The 26585-nt window shown below is 56.0% G+C and overlaps 1 protein-coding gene across 4 annotated transcripts in view; it reads left to right on the top strand.

The window, feature by feature from the left end:
• PAX7 (paired box 7) overlaps nt 1-26585 on the top strand; it is a 98148-nt gene that overhangs the window by 23994 nt on the left and 47569 nt on the right. For all 4 annotated transcript variants that reach the window (XM_032303051.1, XM_032303049.1, XM_032303050.1 and 1 more), the window contains exon 5: nt 26085-26284. In XM_032303051.1, coding sequence (XP_032158942.1) covers nt 26085-26284 — 200 coding nt within the window. The remainder of the gene's footprint in view (nt 1-26084; nt 26285-26585) is intronic.

Raw genomic sequence — 26585 nt, 5'->3', positions numbered from 1 at the left:
GAAAAGTACGTGTGGAAGGCTCTCGCAACAATGCCTGACACATTCTAAGAACACGGCCACTGGTAGCCATTACTGTTAGTGGTAGTGGTAATGTTTTTAGCTATTATTACTAATAATAGCTTCCGATGGGGGTTCCTGGGTGGCTCCGTCCCTTGAGTGGCCACCATCCGCTCAGGTCCTGATCCCAGGGTCCCAGCTCAGCGGGGAGCCTGCTTTTTCCTCTGCCTCTCCCCTGCTGGTGTTCTCCCCATCTCTCTCTCATAAATAAATAAATGAATAAATAATCTTTAAAAAAATGATAGCTTCAGATGTAAAAGACAGCTTAGTTGAGAACTTGGAAATTGGGAGCTGTCAAGTCTGGACCTCAGCTTCCTGCTTCCGGACCCTGGATCAGGGCTCATTTCTCTGAGGCTCAGTTTCCCCGAGGAGGATGAGGAAAATGTGCATCGGGACATCGGCTTGTGCTGAGAAGGGACTTAGGACAGATGGAGCCAGAGCTAGCGTGGTGTCCAGCCCTGCGGGACCGTGAGCGATACCCGTCCCACACCTTACCATGCAAAGCAAAGCCGGGGTGCGGGGGGGGCTGATACCGGCTTCCTGGAGAGACCCCACCTGCGGGCAGAGGTCCCCATGGCCTCAGAAGCAGAAGGAAACACTGCACCCTCCCTGCCCTCGGTAAAGAAAAACACCTCTGGTTTTTAAAAAATCGCCCGATGGGGTGGGCAACCAGCAGACCCCAGATCTAAGCGGGACTCCTGCCTGCTGCCCGTTCTAATACACACTCGGTTTCCAAGAAATTCCTTCTCTCTGGGCTCCCTACAGCTGCGAACTGGGCCTTCCCCACCTCTGCCAAGGGGATCAGGCTCCAGCGGGGCTCAGAGACCCTCGGCCCCGAGGCCGGCTCCAGGGCCCCATGAATAGCGGTTTTGTCTGGGCCCCCATTTAAGGATTTGTGGCTGTAGTTGCGATGTGTTCTCTCTGCCTTTAAAGTGGGGTGTCGCGGCCTTTCTCCCTTTCTCTCCCTCATTCACCTTCTTATTGAGAATGCCTCCTAAAAAAAAAAAAAAAAAAAAAGCACCACGCCGGCCTTCTGCTACTTTTCTTCTCCCTCTGAAAATGAGAACATCAGCTATTGAAGTGGATTGATGAACTCTTCCCAAAAGTTTATTAAGGGAAGGTTAGACAAAAGCCCCCAGGCCCGCAGGCAACTGAGCAGTCAGTATATATACTGGCCCTTTTGTCCCCCCAGGGCCGACGCATGAATACCTCTCAATGGCCCTCTTTAGAGTGACAAGATCAAGCCAGACAAGGGCTTGTTAAAAGGAACTTCGAGCTGTTTCTCTTTCCCCAGCCCGGAGCTCCGTCCCCCACTCCTCCTGCATTAATGTACATCTGCAGCGGGAGGAATAATCAGCTGGAATTCTGTCGGTTTTGTGTGGGTTTTTCTTTTTTCCTAAATACGCCCCTCCTCGCCTCTCCCCTGCCCCCACCCGCCCCTCCTCCCCGGCCCTGCCCGCCCCCTCGCCCAGAGGCCCTCCAGCCATATGTTGCCAGCGCAGCCTGCTGTGTCTTTGAGGGACCCCGGGGTGGGTGTTCGTGGAGAAGAGCAGAGAGTGGGGTTCTTGAGACTCTGGCTCCTGCCGTCTGTCCTCCTAGTAACAAGCACCCTCTCTGACCCTTCCCTGTGTCCCGGGGCTGGAGGACGACCCCGTGTGCGTGTCATCACTCCTGTGGGCATTTACGGCGAGCTGGGGGTCCCTTCCCGCAAGTATGGATAGAGCAGTGAGGCAGGACGGCTGTGCCTTTCTCGGGAACCGCTGCTGAGTTGGGGGTGGTCACTGTGGGCCCGCCGACTCCGGAGCCTCCTGTAACCCCCCCCCCTCCCATTTTTCGGCGGCTGCGTTTGGAGAGGGTTGAGACCCAAAGCCTGTGTCACCTCAATTATAGGCCGGCTCGCTCACCGGCTGGCTGATGGCTCGGTGGGCTCCGGGAGGGTCCCCACGCTCCAAGAGCGAGGTCGTCTGGGAGAGGGCTGGACTCCGGCATGCCGGGTGGGCGAGGCTGAGAGCCACCTGACGGGAGGCTGGGACGTGAAGGGTCCCTGGAGAATCCTGTCCTGTCCGTCATGGCTGAAGGAGAAGACCTTTCTGCTCCAGTAAGGCCTGGTGCCTTCTGACTGGGATGGGGAGTGTGCGTACACGTGTGTGTGTGTGTGTGTGTGTGCGCGCGCGCGCGCGCCTATGCACAGATTCACTGTCCTGGTGAGCTTAGCTCTCTGCTCCTATCCCCGTGCCAGACGGGAATGTCCTTTGAGGGCTTTCTCCCAGGTCCCAGCACAACGCAGTAAGCAGAGTAGGTGCCCAATAAGCACTTTCTAAATCTAGAACTTTCCTTATACACTTGAGCAGTGGAGGGGAGAGGGAGAGGGACCACCAGCCCTTTCCCTGCTTCTCTCCCTTCCCCCTCAACCCCACACCTGTCTTAATTTGGGTTCCAAGGAGGCCTGAAAAGGGAGCATCCTTAAGGATCCTCCTGGATCATGGCGTCACTTACCTTCAGCTTCTGAACAGCCCACCTCACGGCAGAGCCGGGGAGGTTGTTGGTCGCGGTCCTCCCCAGGGAAAGGGATGGAGAGAAAGGGAAGGGGGTTCAGGCAAGTAGCAGGTAGAAGGAAAAATCACTCTTGTCCCAGAGGTGGGAGCCTGGCCTCGGCCCCCGGTCTTCCCTCCGCCGTGGGGCGACTCACTGTCCCAGTCTACCTGGGACTGTCCTGGTTTCAGCACTGAGAGTCCCACATCCCAGGAAACCCTCAGTCCTGAGCAAACTGGGTGGTGGGTCCTTCGGTTCTCCAGCATGCAGGGATGGTCCTTGTGGCCTGTGAGGCCCAGATCTGTCACCATCCAGTGGGGACATCTCAGCCCCACACCAGCTCTGTGAAAGGACTGGTGAGCAGAGAGAGGGCCCGCAGAAGGGCTGCGGAAAGCATGGGGGAGCGGTGCGTGGATGCCTTCCCTTGGAGAAGCCTTTTGGGCGCCTGTACTTTGTGCTGGGTGGCTGGGATGGGGGGTGTCCTCCGTGGCTGGAGCCTGGGGCAGGGGACCTGTCAGGGCAGAGGGGCAGAGGGAGCTCGGCCCTTTGCTTTAGACTAACAGAGTTCTGGGCCACGACGGCTGCCGGCGGAGTCACCCCCGGGTCTGGGACACCAAAGTGATACATCCAAATCCAGATCTGCTCCCAACAAAGTGGGTCTCTAACAGATGCTAAATTCCTCCCTTTTTTTTTTTTTTTCCTACTCTGCTCATCCTCCAGACTCTGGATTTTTTTCTGGCTTAAGGACAGAATTAGAGGAAAGGAAACGGGAAATCCAGATGCGGAATCTATAGAGAGACTGAAGGAGGGCGGGGGGGTGGGGGGCGGGTAGTGAGTGGGGCATGGCGGAGCAGGGGTGAGTGGGGAACGGCAGTGTAGGGAGGTTATTGGGGGACAGGGGGGCGAGTGGGGCACAGTGAGGCAGGGAGGTTGTTTAAGAATCATCCTTATGTAAGAAATCTGCCTGTCCTGCCTCCCCACAGATAAGAGTTGCTATTTCATGGATGATTCAAGTCAAACTTCCCCCAAGGAAGGGCTATGACCCCTGACCCCTGTAACCCGCATTTAGCACGTTCAAAAGCCCCTCCTAGCCCCAGAGAGCTGACCTGATCTGGGACCAAGGCAACCGGGCAGGCAGAGCTATAAACTCGCTGGGCTCCTCAGGCTCAGGAATCCTGAGCGAAAAACCAGAAGGGGGCCAGAGGTGGGGCCTGTGAGCACATGGCCCAGGAGGGGGTGAGTGCGGACAGGAGGGCCATCGGGAGGTGGAAGGGGTTGGGGGGAGAAGTGGACGCCAACCCCTCGCCTAGGAATGGCTTTCCTCTCTCTGACCCTAGTTCCCACCTGTGAAAGGGAACCAGAACCACTGTCTCCAGAAGGGTTTTGGTGAGGATTTGGTGAGATAACACAGGTGACAGCCATGGCCCTGAGCCTGGGGCATCATAGGGGCTCAGCAGTGCTAGAGGGGAAAAGTGACAGAAACAATGTCATCAGTTGAGGGCACAGACTAGGGGTCCAGTGAGGATTTGGGGAGTTGACCCTGTTGTCAGAGGATCAGTCTGTCCTATTTGGGCACTGACTAAATGCCAGGCGTGGGGCAGAGGCGGACAGCAGCATGGGAACGTCCTTGTCCTCAGAGCCTCCCCTGTCTCCCCGGGAGAGACAGGAAAACATACAGTCCCCCCCCATACTCAGTGTGAGAGGTGCTTGACGTGGGACCCAGCCACGGTAGGAGATTTGGGAGATTAGGGTTCGTGAGATGGAAATGCACTTTTCTTTCTTTCTTCAAATTCTCATTTCCTGTGCATCTTTCCAGAAACTTTCTGATCTCTGCTCCCCCCGGCCACCCTCACCCATCTCAGACCAGCCTTGGTGTGTCTGCGTCTCCTGTGTTAGTCTATAGATCCCTCGCCCTGCCCCCATCTCCCTGATGGGGACGCAGAGGCCGAAGAAGAGAAAGGGTCTGTCCCAGCTTTCCTTCCAGATCTTCTAGAAGCCCACGTGGGCCTGGGTTCCATGTCAGCTTAGCTCTTTTCTGCCCTGTCATCTCAGACAAGAAACAACCACTGTAAGCCTCAGTCTTCTCATCAGGAAAAGAGGGTGAAAGACCCCACGCACAGTATGGGAAAGATCAGAGCGCTGGGTGCCGCGCCCTCACACAGTAGGTCTTCAGAGCATGGGTGCTGGTGCCGGAGGCAGGCCCGGAGCCCAGACTGGCTTCTGCCTGCAACACAGCAACCCGGGCTCCGGCTCCCGTGGCCGGGCCGGCCTTTGAAGCTTTGTGCATCTCCTTATTACCGCAATTAATTACCCAGGACAATGGCGCTCAGCCCTGCCCTCTGCCCGCGCCTTGGAGTGGTAGGGGGTGGGCGGAGGGCACCACCCGGAGGAGGGAGGTTAAGCGGCTGCCTGTTTGTTTATGGGCCCAGAAAGCTTTATTGGTTTTACACTCCAGCCTGTTTTGAAATCAAAGAACGTTTCCAAGGAGGGGGTGGAAGCCAGCCTCCGGAGCCCAGAGAACAGCCTTATTTATTTTTTGGTCCCTGGTTGAGCCCTGCCTGGTCCTCTGAGGTCTGCTCCGGGGCTGGACCGAGGGGCTTGGCGCTTTGCCAGGGACAGGGCGGGCACTCGGGGGCCAGGGGAGCAGCCTCTCTTCCGTGAGCTTCTGGCAGGCTGGGGAGGACCCCGAATTGGGGCGGGGGGCGGGGCGGGGAGAGCTCCTGCTTCCCAAAGCCCACAGCAAGCACTTCTGAAGCATGTGACCGGGGCCCTGGCCAAGTCACGCCTCGCCTCCTCTCTGAGCTTCGGTGATCTTGTCTTCCAGGGGGGCCTGAGGTCTGTGACCCCTGCCCACATCCTGGACGGACACGCTGAGGGATGCTCAGTGGTGTGACATAACCTTTGTGAAGAAGGCCTGCCGTTGCCCCTTTGTTCCTCCTTTAGCTGGCTCGTCCCTTCATTCATTCCTGCCGTCATTATGCGCTTGTCCCGTGAGACAGGCTGCAGCTTCCGGTCAGGCTTCTGCTTGGAATGAGGGAGAAAAGGAAGCTGGTGTCCAACGTTCGACGACATTTTATTGGTTCTTTATTATATGAGAATGACACGCGTGTGGTGGGGAAAAGAAAGTCACAGGCTAGAAGGGTGTAGAAGGAAAAGGTTTGTCCTTCCCCCGATCCCCGGCCCCCCAAGCCCCAGTTAAATATTGCAAATAATTTGGGAATCTGATCGTCTAGATATCGCTCCTCCGGGAAAGGTGCACATGTACACATGTGTTTATTTTGGCAAAAGGGGCTCTGCAACGCGCCCCGTTCTGGACTTCTGTAGTGAACGGCACGTTGGGGACGTCATTTTCTGGAGGTTGGTACACGGGGGCTTCCTCTTCTGGATGTCTCGCCGACAGTGAGTTCTATCAGTGGCTTTAGTCGCTGTCAGTCTGACAGGTGAGGACAGGGGTGCCTGCCCCCGTGCCTGTGACGTTCACCTGTCCATTCTAGAAGCCATTGCTGTCCCCATTTTACAGAAGGTAAGACTGAGGCTCAGAGGCCAGGAATGATCCCCTCGGGCCTCCTGCTGGAAAGTCGCTGAGATGGAATTTGAGTGTGAGTTTTCTGATTCTAAGTCCTCTGGAATATTCTGGGGTGTGTGGAGGGGTTGGCCCCACCCTCAAATGTAACCGCCACGTTCAACAGACAGTCTCCAGTTAAGAACAGCAGCCTCTCTCTGAGGCAAAAAATGAGCAGCCCTGATGTTCTCCTGACCGGCCAGGAGCCATTAGGTGGCTTTAACATGAACTAGAAGTAAAGGTCAGCTGCTCCCAGCCCGTCCAGGATAGGTCCCTCCCTCCCCACCAGAGAGACAGGGAGGTTTAGTAAGCACACACCTCCCCCATTGACATTAAGAACATGGGGTGTCTGGGTTCTAATTTTCTTTCCTGATCTGGGATCTTGAAACTCACAGCTCCTCCAGATCACTGTACAAAGATGAGGATTTGGAGCAAAAAAAAAAAAAAAAAAAAAAAGGTCTCCTCCATCAGCGCCTCCTCCCCTGTCAGCCCTGGAAGCATCCAGTCTGACCCTCTCACTTTCACAGATGGAGGGGCAGAGGCCCCAGAAAGGTTAAGTGACTTGTCCAGGGTCACACAGCTGATGAGCGGCAGGTCCTGCACAGATCCCAGCCGGCTGGAAAGGTGATCTTAGCCCTCTGACGCAGCGGTGACCTCTCCACACCGCCTGGAGCCACATCTGGGTTTTTTTCCCTCCCCACTGTTGAGAGTCTTCTGAACCCAGAGGACGCCAGGAGGCCTAACAGATGGGGAGCTGGCGACCTGGGAAAAGAAAGACAAAGCTTCCCATGCGGCCGGTGCTCGGCAGTTTCCGGAGCTCTCCCAGGACTGCGACCCTCCCAATCCTCTGTGAAGTGGCCCATCACCCTTGCTGTACACATGGGGAAGCTGAGGCCCATAGCGTGACAGATACCCGTAGCTCTGAGTCACACAGTGAGCGATGGAGTGTCAAACCCGGAGGAGGGGAAGGTTTTGGACCATCTAGATCGGTGCCCCTACTTTACAGATGAGGAGGATGAGGCTCAGAGGAGGGGGAGCCAGGAAATCCCTACTTTGGGACGTCTTCCCCAGACATAGGCTGACCCCCTGGACACATGACAGGTGACCCCAGATCCTGAGAGGAAACAGCAGAATGCAGTCCCTTTCCCCGAAAACATTTCATGAGGTGCAGTCAGAGATACCACCTCCCGCTCCTAGCGATTCTAACCATGGCGGTGTCAGGTGGTAGCGAGGCTCCCAGGTCCCGGAGTCAGCTAGACCCGAATGCCCATCCGGACTCTGCTGTGTGTCCTTGGGAAAACTACCACATCTCTCTGGGCCTCAGCTTCCCCAGGGGCAACACGGGGCTTCATATCGATTGGCCGTGTCCCTTAGATGGTATGACCCACGCATACAGGTTAGCAGACTGCCTGCTTACTGTAAGTGCTCCGTAAATGTGGGTGGCTTACTGTTTTTGCAGTCAGGGCAGACGGAGAGGGGTTGACGGTGACCCCGCTCTCCATGGCAGTGGCCTTGACGACACTCTAGAGCATTCATGGTCCCTGGCCAACACAGAGGGCTGAGGTAGGAGACTGAGCCGATGAAACTCATCCCATTTCAAAATATTTAGTGTGGAGGGGAAAATGCCCAGCTCTGCACTCACCCCAAACCTCAAGCCTCTCCCACCCCCTCCATGCATAGTGGCCCAGTTGTGGTCTAGGGGACACCCTATGGGCTCTGACCTGTGATCTGGGTCTTGGGGTGCCAGGCTTTCAGCCTCAAGCCCCAGGAGGGCTGGTGGCACAGGTGAACGCACCTGCATGTACCACATTCTCTCTAATAGCTGCGCAGTAAGAGCTTGGGGAGCCCCATGGGGCCTGCCTCCCACATCTCCGCCCCCCATGCCAGGCAGTGACTGTGGGACAAGCTTCCGGGTGGGGGAAGGGGTCAGTGGGCCCAGAGGTGACTGTGGAAGGCATCTGGCCAATCATGGAGCCTAGGCACCTCCCCACTCATTCCCTGGCAATGTCCTCGGGGGTTCAGCCCTTCACCCAGGTGCTACGTGGCAGCGTTCCACCTGAAGACAGGCTTTGAAAGTCAATTATTTGAAACCAGGGAAGCCAAGGCCTCAAGGGCCTCTCAGAGCAAACAAGCTTTTGGCACGTTTGGAGGAAAGGAAACAGGATTGAATTTCCCCTCCAACTCACCTGGGGAAACATTCAGACTGGTTGGTGCGGGTGGGGGACAGGCATCTGGGAGCTTGACTCCAGTGGTAAGCGGAACGGGGCAGGGGTCCTTTGGGGTCATCAGGAAAGGCCCCCGCGACATTCTATAGCTTTCCCCAAAGCAGCTGGTGGTAGGGCGTAGACTTACTGAGAGCGAGCAATTCTTCCTTTGGTCCTACTCCATTCCCTTCTGCTGCAGATCCAAGATGGCGTGACCCCGGTGGCTTGTTCCTGGCTCAGCAGCTGAGCTGAGGAGCCAGGTTCAAGTCCTGACCCTACTACAGCTTCATGCGCGGGCGCGCGTGCCGCTGGGCAGCCCGCATCACTGCTCTATGTCTGCTCCCCGTCTGTAAAACAGGGAAGAATAATAATACTGTGAGGTTCTTGGTCAAGCGTGAAGTCTTGCCGAGAGGGAAGGGGCAGGGAGACGTTAGTTCTGGGGCTGGGCTTCCCCTCCATCCTTCAGAGAGCCTCAGGGCAAAGAAGGATGCTTCGGTCTCACAGCCCTGACTTTGCAACAGCCCCGTAAAGGGAGACCTTTTCCCTAGAAGCCAGATCATCACACGACAAGGGAGCACAAGGCAGCCCAGCTCTAGCAGGTGTACTCTGGAGGCTGTAGTTGGAGGGGTTTGAGTTTAGATGTGAAGAAATGCACACTTATAGTCTTTACAAGTCACGAGGTCCTGGGGTGAGGAGGGAGATGAGAGGGGCCAGCGGCGGTGGGGGGGGAGGTATTTGCTCTGGGAATGCGGTAGAGGCAGTGGACCACCCCCACCCCATCTCCCGCCCAGTCCCAGGAGCTGCTGCCCCACTTGTCACCTCTGTCTGGGACCCCCTTCCCCTGAGCTGGCCCAAGAAGCACCAAGGTTTAGGGAGGGTCTAGTCTTTTCTCTATCCCCAGCCAAGGCCAATAGGTCTCGTGCCCCCTCCCCAACTCCCAGTTCTTGCCTCCCTCCGAAATCTCCATCATCTTTCCTTCCACAGTCTCTCTGAGTTTTGCTGCCTCGGGAGCTCAATAGGAGACGGGCAAATCCAGAGCAAAACCCAGGGGTCCAGAGGGGAGGCCCTCCGCATCCCAGTGCCCAAGCTGCCCCGCCGACCATGATTCTGGGATTCCAGTGAGCAGCCCAGGTTGAGGGACCCCTCACCCAGAGTCAGAGCTGTGGGTGTTGAAATCACACGATGCCTGAGCCTCCCCCTCCTGGTTTCCATGTCCTCACCTGCAAACACCCAGGGCCACCAGTGCCCTCTCACAGACAGAAGGGCCACAGTGTGTGAGACAGCACCTGGTACCTAGTAGGTGCTCATTAAATGCTTGTTAAGGTAATAATGGTTTCCATTCACAGAGCCCTGCTCCGAGCCAGGGATTTTTGCATACATTTACATAAGCTTTTCTCTGGACCTGGATTCCTGGCTTGGCATGTCTTTCCCCAGAAGGAGGGTTGTTTTTGTCCTGGTTTTGGGCAGGCTGGTGTGTCTGGAGGCCCTGCAGGAGGACCCTGGCTGGTTCCTGTCTGGACGCATCCTAGGTAACCTTCGGCAAACAGTGACTCAGCCCCAGCGCAGTCCTTTCCCAGGCCAGGTCCTCAAGTTTCTTCCTACAACATGTTAGAGCCCACAAAGAGATGGCAAGTGATTGTGTCGGTTTTCTTTGGGGCCCTCAGGAGGGAACAGGGGCCAAAGGACAGGAGTCTCTCTCTTGCCTCCCCTTCCTCAGACGCTTGCTTTGCCTGAGCACCCCCTTGCCTCCTAGATGCTAGGGCTCAGAGAGGCTAAGTGACCAACTCGAGGTCACCCAGGATTCAGACCCGCAGTGCCTGGTCTCCAGAGTCCCCTCGTGCTGGCAGCCTGCCATTTCTGCCGCAGGAACCAAGGAATGATGTTTCTGGATCCTAAGCCTGGCTGGACACCACTCGTTTCCTAGCACTTGGCCTTACTCAGCCTTCTCCTTGGTCCTCCTCCCAGGTCTGCAGCAGCCGCTGGCACTGCTTCCAGCCTGACAGCGGAGGCCAGGAACCCAGAGCATCTTTAGAGCTCCAGAGCCTGTCGTGACTCGGTGGCCCCAGGACATAGCTAACGTGGAGTTATTGGTAGCATGGTTATACGTCCCTGGCTGCGGAGGCCTGCCATTGGTCACACCCTGAGAGTGTCTGTGGATCTCTGGGACCAGAGAGGGGGCCTGACCCCTGACAGCAGTATGAGCACTTGCACTGACCTGCTGTGTGTCCTCTGGCAAGTCACATGCTCTCTCTGGGCTGACTGTTCTCATCTGTAAGACGATGAGATGGGACTGAATGATCTCTTAAGTTGCTTCTAGTTTGAACTTCTAGACTCCCCTGATACAGAAAGGAGGTCTCAAACGTTAGAGACCCAGTCCACGTGGAGAAGCCATCCTAAACACGGAGGCCAGTGCCTGCACCAGACCTGAGACTGACCCCAGCCTCTGCCTCTCTGAGCCCTGGTTTCCTTATCTGTAAATGGACTAACAGTGTGACATTGTTGGAACAGTTAGAGCCACTAATTCACATGAAGCCTGTCATGGTGCGTGGCACAGAGGGGCACTTCCGAGGAGCTGGGGTGGTCCCCTGGTGACGGTTTCTCTGCATTCCAGGGCCCTTGTCTACGGAGTGGGGATTCCAGGATTCAATGCCAGGATTCAATGTGAATCCAGGATTCACATTGAGATCATAAGTGCCGGGGCCTTGGTGCCTGGCGAACGGTCCCAGCTCCTGTAAGATCAGCTGTTTGCACGGGTGTGGCTGGATCTTTCTCCCCCTTCCGCTCTCACAATGGGAGCAGGGGCCGTAGAAGCTCGCAAGCAGGCGGAGAGTGACGGGGGAGTGGGTGGCTTTCGGTTGCCCAGCTCAGGGTCCCATTCCGTCCCACACGTCCTGAGTGCCGGGCCTTGGGACCTGCTGCCTTCCTCCCTGGCTCCAGCCCTTGGCGGTGGCCGTTCACGCCGCCCCAGCTGCCCAGCCCTGGGCCAGGCCTCGTTCTCCAGCAAGCACCCTCCTCTACCCTCTCGCTTCCCCCTGGGGAGGGGGGCGGGCTCTCAAACCCTAATTCATGAAACCTGCTCACTTATAACCCAGATCCGCAGTCCCTCGGGAGTGTCCGTCTCTCTGTCCATCTGTCCGTCTGTCACACATGACTCACTGGTCTGGCCCCAGGGCCTAGGGAGTGGGTGCGGGCTGGCCAGCTAGGGGCTGCAGGCTGTGCAGACCACAACCCACACCTGCGTGCCGCCATCCACCTGGCTCCTCGTCCCATGAGGCACCACTTAGGGGCATGTACCCTTAAATGTGGAGGGCGAAGGCAGGGCGGGAGATGCCTTCAGAAATGGAAATGGGACCCATTTGTTTATAATTTACTCTCTGACACTTAACGGGAACCCGATGGGACCAATAAAGGCCCCTCACTCACCCAGCTCCTACCTCAAAAGTGCTGGAGCCCGTCCAGTTCTCTGGAGGCAAACGCATCCGGCAGCGGAGGGGACCGCCTCACCCCCCCCACCGCATGCCTCCCTCCCACCCTCCGGCCCCTCTCTAAACTTTTGAAAGACGCCTCCCTGTTCCCAAGATCAGTGGGGCTGCCAGCCTTTCCAGGCTGTGGGGCAGGAAGGCGGGGTGGGGTGGGGGGGCTTGCTTGCAAGGTAGAGAGGGGCCAAGGACTAGAATAGTCTGGGCACAAGATAGGCAAAGCGAGGGGGCTAGTGATGGAGGAGAAATCCAGTTTTCAATTTTCCTTAAGAGAAAAATGAGTGCATGAGAGACAGAATAATTTTCCAGTGTGCAGGCTGTAAGTGAAACCTCCTTGAGACATTGCGAGTTATTAAGAGTAGGAAAGAAAAGAAATTGTGAAATCAGTTTGCCTTTAGCGGGACTGTACAATGAACTCTTATTTCCAGGGGAATCTAATTAGCGGGCAGGCAGCCGAGCCCGAGAGCAATGGGAGCCGAAGGTTGGGCTGGGGGGCCCCCCGTGGCTGCGTGCGAGGGGGCTAGGAGGGGAAACACGGGGCTTGGGGGAGGCTCAGCTGGCTTGAATTCGAATCCCGCGTCTCGGGTCTGCTTTATGTCTTTGGATAGGCTTGGCGCCCACTGGGCACTCCGTCTTGGCTTATTTCCGTCCTTCAGCAGCCACGGAGGTCCCCAGTGTCCACACCTCCAACACAAACCCCTCCCTCGTCGCCAGGCACTCTCGAGAATTCCCCTGACTCAGAATCTCCCCTCTCTCACCACTGACCCTCTGAATCTGGTCCCTGGGCCCCCTCGCCTGGCATCTCACGTCGGCGAGGCCACCAAACCATCCCCCTCCCCCGACCCTTGCAGGATATGTAGGACTCTTACTAAAAGATCATATTTTGTCGTCGTTGTTCAGAAATATGCAACAGAAAGTGAAATCGTCCCTGACCATAGGCACGTGCACACACACGCGTGCACACAGTAGGACCATGGCTAACAGTAGGTGTGTGTGTCCTCCTGCACTGATTCCCCAAAGCCCAGACCCCAGTACCTTCCCATGAGAGCCATCTGTGTCTCAAATGCCCCATCCCCTTCCTCCACATGCAACCCCAGGCCGGAGGAAGCTGGCCTTTCCAGCTGCCCCGATCAGGGCTCTTTGGAACCGGCGCAGTATGGCACTTGGGAAGAAGGGGAGGGCGCAGGGGTGGGTCAGAAAAGACGCGCTGGCGTGGGAATGTTCTCCATCTTCCAAGGCCTTTTCTCCACCCTCACTTAGAGAAATGAAAGCTGGAGTGGCTGGGGTCTGCACGTGGGCTCAGAGTCCCGATGGACTGGAGTCCCGGGCCTCACGTGGCCACGTGCAACTGTGTGACCTTGGGTAAAGCGTTGCCCTTCTCTGAATCTTCTCCTTGGAACCTCTCAGACATCAGGGCCCGCCAGGTCTGAGCATTGGGGGCTGAAGCCAGTTACCAGGGGCACCAGCCAGGCCAGAGTACCTGGTTCCAGGACCTGTGTTCTCTGTGAGGAGGGCCACTTGCCCTTCAGAACTGGGAAGCCCCATCCCTCAGCCCCTAGAACCTGACTGTGCCCTCTGAGAACAGCTCCATTTTCAGATTCTACCCCCTCCCTGCTGGTTTAATGCAGCGAACCTGTGGCTGACCACATTTTTGAAAAATAGCATTATGTATTCTATCAAGAATCAGCAAACGGGGCCCGGAGTAGTAATTGCCCCAGGGTGCGAGTAACAGATTTTATTTTTATTGATCAAAAAAAATTTTTTTTATCAAAAGCACATCAAACTAGAAAAGGCGTAAGCAGCAGGATCAAATTGGATTTTAACTCCCTTAAAAACCGGCTCCCTCCAGCAACCCACTTCCAAAGCCGAAGGCTCTTTGCCGGGAGATGCTTACGGTCCGGGGTGGCTGGGCCATCACCCCACAGCAGTGGAGGTGACTTCGAAGACTTCATTAAGACCCCACATTTGCCTTGGGGTCACCTCTGAGTGGACCAAATATCTGGGTGCAGAAGGGGGAAATCAGTGGAGTCCATGTGTGTTGGTTTCTAGATCATCAGTCTTCTGGATCTCTTAGAGCCATTCAGGTGGCAAGCTGGGGTTCTCAGCTTGGGGCCAGGCGTCTGCTATTGCATGAACATCTCTAATGAGATGGTTTTGCTGGACGATCCTAACCTGCTCACCAGGAGTCACACTGGCTCAAGAAACAAACTGTCAAAGGCGTCTGTGGGAATGTTCCAAGTTATTGCATGGCTCTGGGCATGTGGGAAGAGGCCACACAATCATGCATTCACTTGCCCATTCATTCATTTAGCCACTGGACAAACATGTGTTAAGCGGATTCCCATGGGCCCAGCCCTCTTTGGGGCATTGGAAATTCAGCAATGAACAAAACAGATTTAAAAAAAAAAAAAAATCCTCTTGGAGCAAGAATTGCCTCTTCAAATAATTCAAACTAGGAGACAAGAAGGTGGGTCAGGGAGGAAGCAGGTGTCAGGTCTGGATCCTGACATCAGCCTTCTCTTTCCCGGGACGGTGTGGGGAAGGGGAAGAGGACCCAGGTAGGGAGCCAAGGCAGAGAGAAAGGGTGGAATGGGTCCTGGTTGGGACTCCAGGCATCCTGGGCTGTGGTCTGTCAAGAATCTGATGACCCAGGGGCACCTGGGGGGCTCAGTCGGTTAAGCGTCTGCCTTCGGTTCAGCTCATGATCTCAGGGTCCTGGGATTGAGCCCTACCACGGCGGACTTGCTCCCTGCTCAGCAGGGACTCCGCTTCTCCCTTCCCCCACCCCCATTTGCATTCCTCTCTCTCCTCTCAAATAAATCAGTAATCTTTTAAAAATATATATATCCAGTGCCCCAGACACCACGGCAAGTGGCAGAAGCAGGGACCACAGAGAAGAAAGTTCACCTGCCAAGCTTGGCTCCTGGGCTGGGCCCACCCTGGGCTGAGTCTTCTCCCCGCCAATCCCAGTGTGAAGAACACGTCAGGTTTGGGGTCCGCTGGGGGGGCAGGGGGTGCGGGCTTGGCACTCTCTTGCAGTCCCTCTGTTCTGATAAGAGGGAAGAAGAGTCGTATGCTTCCCCTTCCCCAGAGCAGTGTGGTTTTTGTGTTGGCTGTTGCTGTGCTGCTTTTCTCTGTTTCTGTAGAACAGTGGCTCCAAACTGGGGTCCCCGCCAGCAGGATCAGCACCACCCGCAGACCTGTTGCAAATGCTCTTTCTTGGCTCCATCCACCCGGGGTGGATTGGGGCGGGGGGCCGGCACTCTGTGTTTCAGCAATCTGATGGCCTAATGCTGGTCTGCGAGGTATGGGGCGGGGGGATTGCTCGATTTACCTGGAATGTATTTGGTGACTTTGGGATCCACCGGAGTTGACGGTTGATGGAGGCTTTACAACTTAGCTTCTGAAAAAGTCTCCATGCCTTTCCAAGGGTTCGCGGAGGAGCCCTGAGATGATGGACAGAAAGGTCGTGAGAGGACATGGTGCCTGCTGAGCTCCTGGTACCCAGGACGCCCTCAGTAAACCGGAACCCCCGTCTTCCTTCTGTTCCTTGACAGTGGTGAACCAGTAAGATAAGAGCCTAGTGTTTCATGGGGCCAGGGCTGGTCACTTTTGAAAAATCAACTTCATCAACTGTGAGAGCAAGAGAATCACAGCATCTGGGAATCAGTCCCCAAATGGGGATGATTTAGTCCCACCCCCCCCTTTTCTTTTTACAGGTGAAGAAACAGAGGCAGGGGACACAGCATGTCCCAGCCTCCCCGCCCCCCCCCCGCCCCCAGCAGCCCTCTTCTGGCCAGTCAGCCCACCTCCTCCCTGCGTCTGTCTAGTTCCGAGTTATCTTGCACAGAGACACACAGTGAGGAGTCCGAAATGAGCCCCAAGATGCTTCCCACGAAAATCTCGAAGCCAGACATTGCGTCTGTTTCATTCTGTGCTGCACCTGCTGTGGCTGGCTCGAAACCGGCACGTGCTGGGCACCTACGCGATGCGCGGGTGGGTTCCCATCTGAGGACAGGAGCCTGGGGCAGGGAGAGAGGGTGGCGGGCCCCAGGGGCCCCCTGCTCTCGGTGGGCACAGAGGATGGCCCTCCCACCGGCCCGCCAGAACCCTGGGCCCTGGGACCTGACTCTGAGCCGGTGTCTGCTTTCAGGACCAAGTTTTCCAGGGTTGGGGCATCTGCCTGACATAATACGTAACAGTAATTAAGAAATAAGCCGCCTTGCTTAGCTTCACAGCGATCATTTGGCTAAGTAACTACCATGGTCCAGTGCCTCAAAAATCACCATTAGAGTACGCTCCTTATGGCCATAAAATTTCTCGTTTTCTGCCTTTCATCGGCCTCCCCCTGCAATCTTCGCCTTGCTTTATTTATACATTCGTCCGCAAACAATGGCAATAAACTCTTTCCCAGAGTGTTGCAAATCAGAAATTTGTCCACATTTTTCCACCATCTTCCACTGTGGACCTGCTCTGCCTGGGAACAGCCCAGTCAGGCCAGCTGGAGAGGCCGGGCTGCGGCAGATTGATGGGAGCGGGACAGGGTGGGGTTGCCCGGGAGAGCGGGCGGGGAGGGGAGGGGAGGGCGAGAATGCACCATGAAAGGCCTCTGGCGGCCCAGCCACCGGCCCAGCCTGAGACACAAGGGGCCCAGGACTGGCCTGGGGAGGGGCGGCGAGGGGAGGAGAGGGAGGGAGAGGGAAGGGGGAGAGAGAAGCCTTCTTCCCTACCCCCTCCCCTAAGAGAAGAAGAAGGGCCTGAGGACGACTGGGAAGCGGAATAGGAGGGTCTTGACGTCTGTCCTTCCCTGTCCCCACAAGAACAGAAAAGTCTGCTGTCTCACTGTCCCACGGTGCACCGACTTAGAATCCCAGTCCCTTCTGGAGCTGCTGCCTCCTCCCATCGATCCGTCATTATTTATCGACCAATAGGCATTTATTGAAAGCCCTATTGTGTGCCAGGAGCGGTATGGAACTCTGGGAGTGTGAAGTAGTGAATAAATCAGATCTAGCCTCGGCCCCCTTCTCAGGATTGTTCCTAGAGATCCAGGAGGACCTCTGGTTTTTAGGGATCGGGAAAATGATGCTCAAGAGGGGTTCAGACTTGCCAAAGGTCACACAGCAAGATGGAGGCAAAGTCAGGAACCAAATTCAGGGCTCTAACCCAGAGCTCCTAGACTTACCCACCAGACTCCCTGGGGTCCTGCCTCTGGGCAAGGTGACGGTTGCCTCATCTGGCCAGGGTGCTGGGTGCCTGTAACCAGGGTGGAGGGTGCTTCTGCCGCAATATTTGCGTTTTACCCAGAAATCCTGGAGGTAGCAGTAGGTGGAGTAGTACCTCTGGTTCTTGGCTTTGGTTTTGGTCTCCAGAGAGGAAGTCTGTTCTAGGAGGTGGCCTTCCCAGGTCAAGCTTGGAGTTTCTAAGGAGGGAGGCGGCCCTCTATTAATGTGTCTCACCCACCCCTAGCAGTGGAAGCCTGGCTTGCTTTTCCGTTCCTACCAACGACTGTCATTAAGAACATTCTAGAGGGTCGCCTGGGTGGCTCAGTGGGTTAAAGCCTCTGCCTTCAGCTCAGGTCATGATCTCAGTGTCCTGGAATCGAGCCCCGCATCCGGCTCTCTGCTCGGCGAGGAGCCTGCTCCCCACCCCCAGCCTGCCTCTCTGCCTACTTGTGATTTCTGTCAAATAAAATAAAATCTTAAAAAAAAAAAAAAATCTAGAATGATAAGACCCACAGTGCTGTTACCCAGCACAGGGAAGCACCCAGTTATAATAGAGAAATCAGAGTTTCCACCTTGAAGACACTCCCAGACTGATCGGGAAAGCACAACCTCTGTCTAAGGCCGAGGGTCCTCAGTTGGATGGCAGGGAGACACCGTCCTCAAGTTCAGCTCGCAAGCCGGGTGATCCGGTGCATTTGGTTAACAGAAGAGATGGGGTACACCTTCATCGTCCGTCTCCGGCAGGAGCCAATGCCGAGTGCTGGGAGGGTGGTGCGGGCGGCGGATGCTTCCCTCGGGGATTCAGGGAGAGCCTCGTGGTCTAGGGGAACTCCAGGTGCAGCTTTGCAGGAGGGGGATCTAGGAGGTAGAGTAGAGCATCAGCCCAGGCCCCAGCGCAGTACAAAGGCCTGGAAGGAACCTGCAGGGTAAGGGGCTCCGGGGCCCTCGCAAAGCCATTGGATGCCTGGCTCAGTGGGCCTCCGGGGCCAGCTGCCCGGCTTTCATTTACCCTTTGAGCCTCCTTTCCCCACCTGTAGAATGCGGCTGATCATGCCCGTCCCTCTCAGGGTTTCCCCAGGATACTGCGATTCGTGGCAGTAAAGGCACCCGGCGTGGCCAGAGCACGTCAGCTGCTGCTAGGTTTATTCTCCGGAGGCCTTCATGCCCAGTCCTGCCACGGGAGGCTTTGTGCGACCTCAGAGCCCTGTCCTCAGGATCCGAGGGTCCAGCGAGCCCCAGGTGGAAGCCCTTCCTCGGGGCTGAGTCTGGAGGCAGGGGGTTCGATGGACGAAAGGAGGCAGGGGCCAACGGGGTGCTGAGCCCTTTTCCATCTCTGCCTCCTTCGATGACTTTGCAACTGGCTGAACCCCTCTGCCCCCCGGAGTTCTAGCAGCGAGGAGGGGCGAGGGGGTGGCAGGCAGAGCCAGTTGGGCCAGCAGGCTTGACTTCTCAGGCATATGGCCCTTTCACAGTGGCATTGTGGGGCGCCGACGGGTGGCCGGCTTGCCTTTTCCTCGCCCGCCATGCGGGGCAGCTTCATCTGGCCGCTGGGGCCCCAGCTGCTGTTTCCCCTTCGCTGACCTTGAGGCCTTGAGCCAGGCTTCCGCCAGGACCTGCTTCCTGAGGGCCAGGCTCCTTCATTGGCCCTTCGAGCCTGTGAGCGCCTGTGCCCGCCACGCCCTCTGCTCAGCGGGCACCTTCTGCGTCAGGGATGGCCCTCCTGGGGGAGGGTGGGCAGGCGTGGTCTGTGGGCCTCCTGGGGTTTGTGCCAAGCACGTGGCTATAGGAGAACAAGGGACGGATAACAAAGGGGTCGCCGTTCATTCAATCATTCATTCACATGTGCATTCATTCCTTTGTGTTGTGTGCTCCGAAAACTTGCCTGCCTGTGGGCGGGGTGCAGAGGGAGGTTAAGTTCTCGGCATACGCCGACACCAGTAACACCAGCAGTAATGAGGGGTGCCTGGCTGGCTCAGTCGGTAGAGCATGCGACTCTTGATCTCGAGGTTGTGAGTTCGAGCCCCACATCAGAATCAGAGATAACTTAAAAATAAAGTCTTTTTAAAAAACCCAGAAATTGGGGCGCCTGGATGGCTCAGTGGGTTAAAGCCTCTGCCTTTGGCTCGGGTCATGATTCTAGGGTCCTGGGATCGAACCCAGCATGGGGGGGGGGGTCTCTGCTCAGCAGGGAGTCTGCTTCCTTCTCTCTCTTTCTCTGCCTGCATCTCTGCCTATTTGTGATCTCAGTCTGTCAAATAAATAGATAAAATCTTAAAAAAAAAAAAACAAAAATCATCGCCATCATCATCATCATCATTATAATAATAATAGTTCGTGTATATTGAGCACTTATTGTATACCCAGTGCTGGTATAACCCTTGTCTTATAGTAATTCATTTAATCTTTGTGCATGATGACTTAGGATTACTTTCCTCGTTTTACAGATGAATCTGTGACCCAGAGGAGGGGAGTGACTCCCGAGTTAGTGTGGGGAGCAGGCCAGGAGTGCCATGTGAGAGGCACCACTTGGTATTTCTTGAGGTCACTCCCACCCCCACCCCGTGTAGCCACACGGCACCCCATGGGGTCAGTACGCGGATTCTTATTCCCAGGAATGGGTGGGGAGATGGGGATCCCAGAGGGTGAGTGACATGTTCGGGGTCACACAGCATCTCAGGGTGTGAGCCTGGAGGACCAGCTGTCCCCTGCCGGGCTCTGAACCAGAGGGGACTCTGGGTCTGGAGGCACAGCTGCTTAATGGCTCAGTGTGGGGAGGGGGCTCTGGATCCCAGCACCATCCCATTTCAGAAATGAAGAAAGCGAGTTTCAGATGTTCAACAACGCTGCCCAGCATCTATAGCTTGTCAGGGGCGGATCTAGAATTCAAACCCAGGTCCATCTGACCCCACGTTTCTCTCCCCACTGCCTGCCAGCCTGGGCCACAAAGATGGGACCCATTGACAGGCTTCCTTTAGGTGCTGCCATAGCGGGCTCTGCTGCCTGCCCAGCACCAAGCTTGGCTCTTCCTGCCCTTACATGAGGTCGATGAGTGAATGGCTGAAACAGTGCAAAGAAGAAGTGAAGAAAAACTGGTGATTATTTGTAAGGTTGTCTTAAAGTCAGAGGAAGAGTGTTAAAGGAGATGGTGAGCTGAGATCCTCCTATAGTGGGCTTGCTTGTGCCCCCAAGTCACCTGCCCTCTCCCCTTTCCTAGTCCACAGCTGCTGTGCCCCCTTCCAGAACTCCGCATTTGCAGCATATGATGCCAACAGGTTAAAGAGTCCGAGTTGGAAGGACTCTCTTGAGATCTTTGTTTTAACCTCTTGCTTTAGCAGGGAAACCTTATTTTAAATAGCTACTCCCAGACAATTCCAGCCCTCTACATGCTCTCTCTTCTTTCCCACATGTGACTTGGGCTTGGTTCACAATTCCCTACAGAGACAGCTCTGGTTCCATCGCAAGACAGTGTGGCCCTGAATTCTGGCAGTGCCACAACACAGTACCACTTCAAACAGTACTTCTTCCTTCTTCCTTCTTCCTAGAGATGCCCCTTCCTAGCAGGAGTGTATAAAGAGTGCCCTCTAGTGCCTAAGAGCAGTACTAAGCTGTTAGCAGAGAAGCCAGGACCCAAGAACACCCCCCAGGGCTCCACATTTTGTAATGCAAATTCGTACCTGCAGTTCCAACTTTTAAAAAGGCAGCCTGGTGGGGATGGATAGGGACTTCCCAGAGAAAGAAAAGGTTTGTCGGGTTTAGGTTATAATAAAGTGAGAGTTCCACCTTGCCTCTCCTTTCCTTGAGTTGGGAGAGTGAAGCTGGGCCATTGACTCAGTTGCTGGTGTAGAGTCGGACAGAAATCCCCACCTCGTCAGTGCCTCTCTCAACCCCCAGGAGCCCTCCCAGAGGGCAGGACTGAAGTGAACCAAGTGTGGACAGTTTGAGCCCCAGCAATGACAGCACAGAGGTGGGCGCCTCTGAACCAGGTTGGGTGGGGGGGTGACCTAGGAAGGCTTCCTGGAAGAGTGATCCCAAGCTAATCGAAAAGGGTGAGGATCATCAGAAGCTCACATTCCCTGAGCATTGCTGTCACTGTTTCATGTGCCTCAGTATGCTCTCATTCATTTATTCATTTGTTCATTCATTCAACAGATATTTATCTGGTCATTCACTTTGTGTCAAACATTGGAGACTTACCAGTGAACAACAAAGATGAAACCACCCATTTTCATGGAGTTCTAGTGATGGCCCAGACGATGGGGGGGGGCAAAAAAATTGAAGAGTTAGCCCATGTGATTGTGATATGTGGTGTGGAAAAAGACAAAGCAAACAAGGTGGGCATGGGGGGGGGGTCGTCTCTAATATTATCCATGATTCACATCCAGGCCGACTGCTCCAGGAGCCTGTGCTCTGAGATGTCCGCTCACTTTGGCCCAGACAGTGGCGAACGGCAGGCCTAGGGGGGCATAGGGAGGGCGCTCGAGGCAGAGGGCACAGTCTGTGCAAAGGCCTGTGGTTGCCAGAGCAGGAGATGGTTGCCGGAGTCCAGGGAGAGAGGAGAGGGCATAATGAGCCAGGGCTGTGGGTACGGCCATAAGTGGGAGGTTTGGAGCCCACGGGAATTCTGAGTCCCGTACCCCCCACCCCTGCTTTGGTGCTGGGCTGGCTGTCTGGGAGGCACGAAGTGGGAAGGAGAGGGGTGCTAGGGCTGAGTACCAGGTCTTCGATCTGGACACCAGGGTGGCGGTGCTGAGATGGGCACCCAAGAGAAGTGCAGGCAGAGGTGGTGGACAGGAGGGCTGGCCTCCAGGGAGCTTCCATGCGGACTCCAAGCCCGGCCTCTCTGTCCCCCCCCCAAGCTGGGGATCCAGCTCCCAGCCCTTGTGTGGGGCCCGGCTCCCGCAGGCACTGGTTACAGCTGAGTGGTTCTGCGGAGGGGCCGGGAGGGGCTCCCGCCCTGGCCCCAGCTCCCCGGGCCCCCAGCTGAGCTGTAAATGACTTTTCCATTTTCCGAGACCTGCGCCCAGGCCTGTTTGGTATTCAGGGACGCCGGGCCCACACTCGCCAGCTCTCGGCTCTGCCCGAATTACTTGATTAAAACGCATATCAACTATTATGTGATTCGTTTCTCTGCCGCAGCTCGAGCCGGGCCTATGTTAAACTGTAATAAAGACTGGGTTCGGAGGCAGCAGGGAGGGCGTCGCTGGGTGGGGGTGGAGGCTGCACTCAGAGAAGGACCCCAAACCTCAAGGCCACCGCTGTCTCCCTCAGATCCAGGAGGACTGGGATCCGCAGCTTCCTGCCCTCTGAGAAGCTGGTAGAGTTCCATCTCCTTTCAAGTGTCTTCCTCTGGCCAGAGAGAGAGCAGGAGAAGTTTGGGCATGGGGATGGAGAACAAGCCACCTGGGTTCCCCCCCACCCCCCCCACCCCACCCCACTCCCCCCCCACCCCCCGGCTCAGAAATGGAACTTTCCACCACCTGGGAGTACTCCATGGCAAAGGGGACTTCCACTGGGCTGGGAGTGCTGAGTCCTGGGTTTTCTTCCCAGCTCCACCACCCCAGGACTACAGTGATCATCTGTAAAATGGGGCTAATAGTACCTGCTCGGTCCTCTGGGGTTACTGGGAGAGACTGCGGCAGAACAGGGACAGACCTTATAAACTGTAGGGTGCGGCGTGTACATATTGGGTGATGACTGTTGCTGTGTGTCCGAGTTCAGAAGGCACTTTGTATTTGTTCTGCTAAGCCCTATTCATCTAAGAAGGCTTTTACTGAGCACCCTCTGTATGCTAGGCACAATGTCTGCTCCATTTGGGGATGTCCCAGTCCGATGGGACCGAGAGACCCAGAAACAGGCAGGTTCGGGGTCCCCTGATGAGCCTTGAGAGCCCATGAAGGGGCCCAGAGACCAACGTGGACGTGCTCAGGAAGCTTTGCTGGGGGAGGCCCCCCATGAGCTGAGTTCTGCTGCATGAGCCAGAGGAAGCCCCGTGGAGGGGGTGAGACATTTCAAGCAGAGGGAGCTCACGATTAAAGGCGGGAGGTCTGGCTTGTTCCTTTAAGGATGCTGAGAGCTGGCCAGGGAAGCGGGTGGAGTGATGGGCTCATCTGCACACGTGGTGGGACCTCCCTGGTATCGCAGAAGCTTCTAGAATCAGTGGCTTTGAGCAGGCTCGGGCGGAGGGACAGTGGCTGAGGTAGACGCTGGAAGGGATGGTCCCTGGTGATTTTCTCTCCACTTCCAGCAGCCTAGCCTTGGGCTGGGCTCGGCCCTGAGCAGACCTCATTCTTGCCCACTTTTAAGCTTTGACAAACCCAACAGCTCCCGTCACCCTTCCTGACCCTCATCCGTTTCATTCTCAGAGACTCTCCAAAGTCCGGCAGCGGTCTTGTGTTCTGTGCCTGTCCTGGCCCCAATTCTTACGGGAGCCATGTTTCCTCTAAGAGACTAGGAAATTCCCAAAATGGGGGGGGGGGGCTGATACCTCCTCCCTCGGACTGGGAACTTCCTAAGACACAGACTCTCCCATAAGGTTGGGAGGTGGGGCTGCTTTATCCTTGCGCTGGGTTAGACTCCCCACAGCCCTGAGCAGAGACAGGATCCAGGAACCCAGAGAGCGGGTCCCTCGCCATCTCCCTGTTTTGGGGGCTTTCCTCACACCCGCATGAGCTCTGTCCCTCTGGGAGCTTTCCATCTCACAGCTGTTTGGGGCGGAGGGCAGGAACTGCTGCCGGCCAGGAGGCTGCTCCCCCACGGCCCACCCCCAAATCCTCTGTTCAGTGAATGTGTTTTGTGTCCACGCAGCCCACGGGACCCCTTCTCCGTGCCCCTCCGGGTGATGCAGTGAATTTCAGGATCAAATCCTTGGGAAAAGTTGTCTTTGGCTCTGAGCCCCAGATGTGCTGGGGAAGGTGGCCCAGGATGCCAGCTGTGCCGGCTTGGCCTCCTCTCGATGATGGGAAGCTGGAGAGCCGGGAATGGGGAGAGGAGGGGGTTGGATCTGACCCCAGGTCTCTGCCTTTGGGGACGGTGTAGGCAATGATGAAGGGAGAGCTCCTTGCTTTTGTCTCCTTTGTCCTGTGGCATCACAATCAGGGACAGCCTGGCCGTGGCCAAGAAAAATCAGGGATGACTGTCCAATGACCAAAACAGGAGGAGGGAAGGAAGGAGACGTGAGGCAGAGGGGCATTACTCAAGCCCGGATGGCATCCGAGCTCTGGATGCAGCCCTATGACAACGTTGCCCATCGTGCCATTTGCCAGGCCAGGCCTTGGCAAATACTCTTACCGTGACCTAGAATGCCTGTCCCATGACCTAACATCTAAGAAGCTGTATTAGGTGTTCAGGGGAGGGAGGAAGAGGTTGTCCCTTGTGGGAGAGGTCTAGACCTATCTGTATAACAGACAGTTAAAGGAGTTGAACAAGAACAGGAGTGGAAACAGGCGTGGACACTTCCTGAGAGATTTTGTGACTCAGTTTCTCCCATCTGTACAGTGTGATCACATGATTGACTCAGACTAAGCGCTACAAGCACAGTGTACCCAGCCCGGGGTGGGGGGCACCACCTAGCAGGTGCTCTGTTGATGCTCTGGTGAACGAATGAATGACAGAACACAGAAGTACTTCCGGGAATTCCAGAGATGGAGATAGGAGGGGAAGGGGAGAGACACTGAAGGCAAAGAGAAGAGAGAGAAAGCAGGAACGGGAGGAAGATAATCTCTGACAGCCTGCTTCCTCTTTCCCTCTCCCTTCCTTGGTCTTCTCCTGGCCCTACTATGTGCTCCCCACGTTCCCCTGGAGGCCACAGAGGGTACAGCTCCAGAGCCCCGGCTAGGCTATTCCTTGCTAGCATTCCCTCTGCTGGACTGAGATGGATAAGAGGAACAGGATCAGTGGGGTCGGGAAGCCAGTTCAGTCCCCAGGGTGTCTTCAGCTCTGATGCCAAGGAGCTTGATCAAGCCATTCCTGCAACCTCATTGGTCTGGACCTGGTCTGATAGCCCCATCTAGGACTAAGAAGTAAGCTGACTCCAGACTCCTGGGCTCTCTCTGCACAGGAAGCAATGACCTTCACCCACACCCAGACTCCAGGGGCGGGTGGAGGGGGCTATCAGGTAGGGGCCATGACCACAACCAGGGTTGTCAGGTAAGGTCTCCTTTTCCAGCCTGGAAGCACAGATCCTGAAACACCCCAGGAAGGGCTTTTGTGTAGAAGTCAAAGTCCAAACCCTTCATATTATAAGCAGGGAAACTGAGGCCCAAGGAGGGAAGGTAACCCTCCTGGGGTCATGGTTCTGGGGATTTAGGGGTGGAATCAGGTCTGGAATCTAAGCTTCTGGGCTGCCAGCCCTTACCACATGCATGTGTTTTCTGTCTCCCTCTCTCCCCTTCTTCTGGCCTTCCTCTTAGCCCTAGGGGTTTTTTGTTTTGTTTTGTTTTGTTTCTTAAGATTTTATTTATTTATTTGACAGAGAGAAATCATAAGTAGTCAGAGAGGCAGGCAGAGAGAGAGGGAGAAGCAGGCTTCCCGCTGAGCAGAGAGGCCAAAACGGGGCTCCATGCCAGGACCCTGAGATCATGACCTGAGCCAAAAGCAGAGGCTTAACCAATTGAGCCACCCAGGTGCCCCTATCCTGCCTTTTTCTTCAAGTTAGGTATATGGAGATACAGTTCATGCACAGCAAAATTCTCTCATCTTGAAGAATATAGTTGTAGGAAATTTCAGCAAATGTATTTCATCATGGAACTACTCTGAGTCCTATGTCGTGGCCATCCTTCCGTGTCAGTGGCACTAACCAAAGTACCCAACTATAGGGGATTTAAAAGCAAGATCAGTCATGCCATAAAGTATGTAGCCAGTCCCCTGAGGCTGGGCATGGAGTTTGCGTCCCCGCATCGCTCCGGTGAGCAGTGCTATGGGAAACACGCTTTCTGAGCTCAGGAGCGATCTGGCGGTCAGCGCGGCAGTGGGTGGGAAGGCAGGCACAAAGCGCCCCTCCGTCTCACTCGGCCCGCTCCTTCTGCTGCAGGGAACCGGCTGGACGAGGGCTCAGACGTGGAGTCAGAACCCGACCTCCCTCTGAAACGCAAGCAGCGCCGTAGTCGGACCACGTTCACGGCTGAGCAGCTGGAGGAGCTGGAGAAGGCCTTCGAGAGGACCCACTACCCGGACATCTACACCCGCGAGGAGCTGGCACAGAGGACCAAGCTGACGGAGGCACGTGTGCAGGTGAGACAGGGCCATGGGTGTTTGCCCTGCGGGCATACTGAAGCTGGCGGAACGGAGAAGGTGGAGGTGGCCGGTGTCCCAGAGTTGAGTGGACCCCCAGAGGGCTCTCTAGCGGGTGGTCCAGGGACTGTGTAGACGAGGCACGTGATGCGGAGTAAACGGGCAGTAAGTGCTGCTTGACTCACTGGGCACAGGGTGGGCAGCCCTGGGGGAGCCAGGACGTGCAGCGAGGCCTGCTGGATTGTGTTCAGGCCTCCAGGGAAGGGCCAGAAGAGAGGGCTCGGGGTGCATAAACAGCTCC

This window comes from Mustela erminea, chromosome 10, assembly GCF_009829155.1.
Source record: "Mustela erminea isolate mMusErm1 chromosome 10, mMusErm1.Pri, whole genome shotgun sequence".
NCBI lineage: Eukaryota > Metazoa > Chordata > Mammalia > Carnivora > Mustelidae > Mustela > Mustela erminea.
The sequence above is the reverse complement of the archived record's forward strand: the minus strand, read 5'-3'. Positions and strand labels throughout refer to the sequence as shown.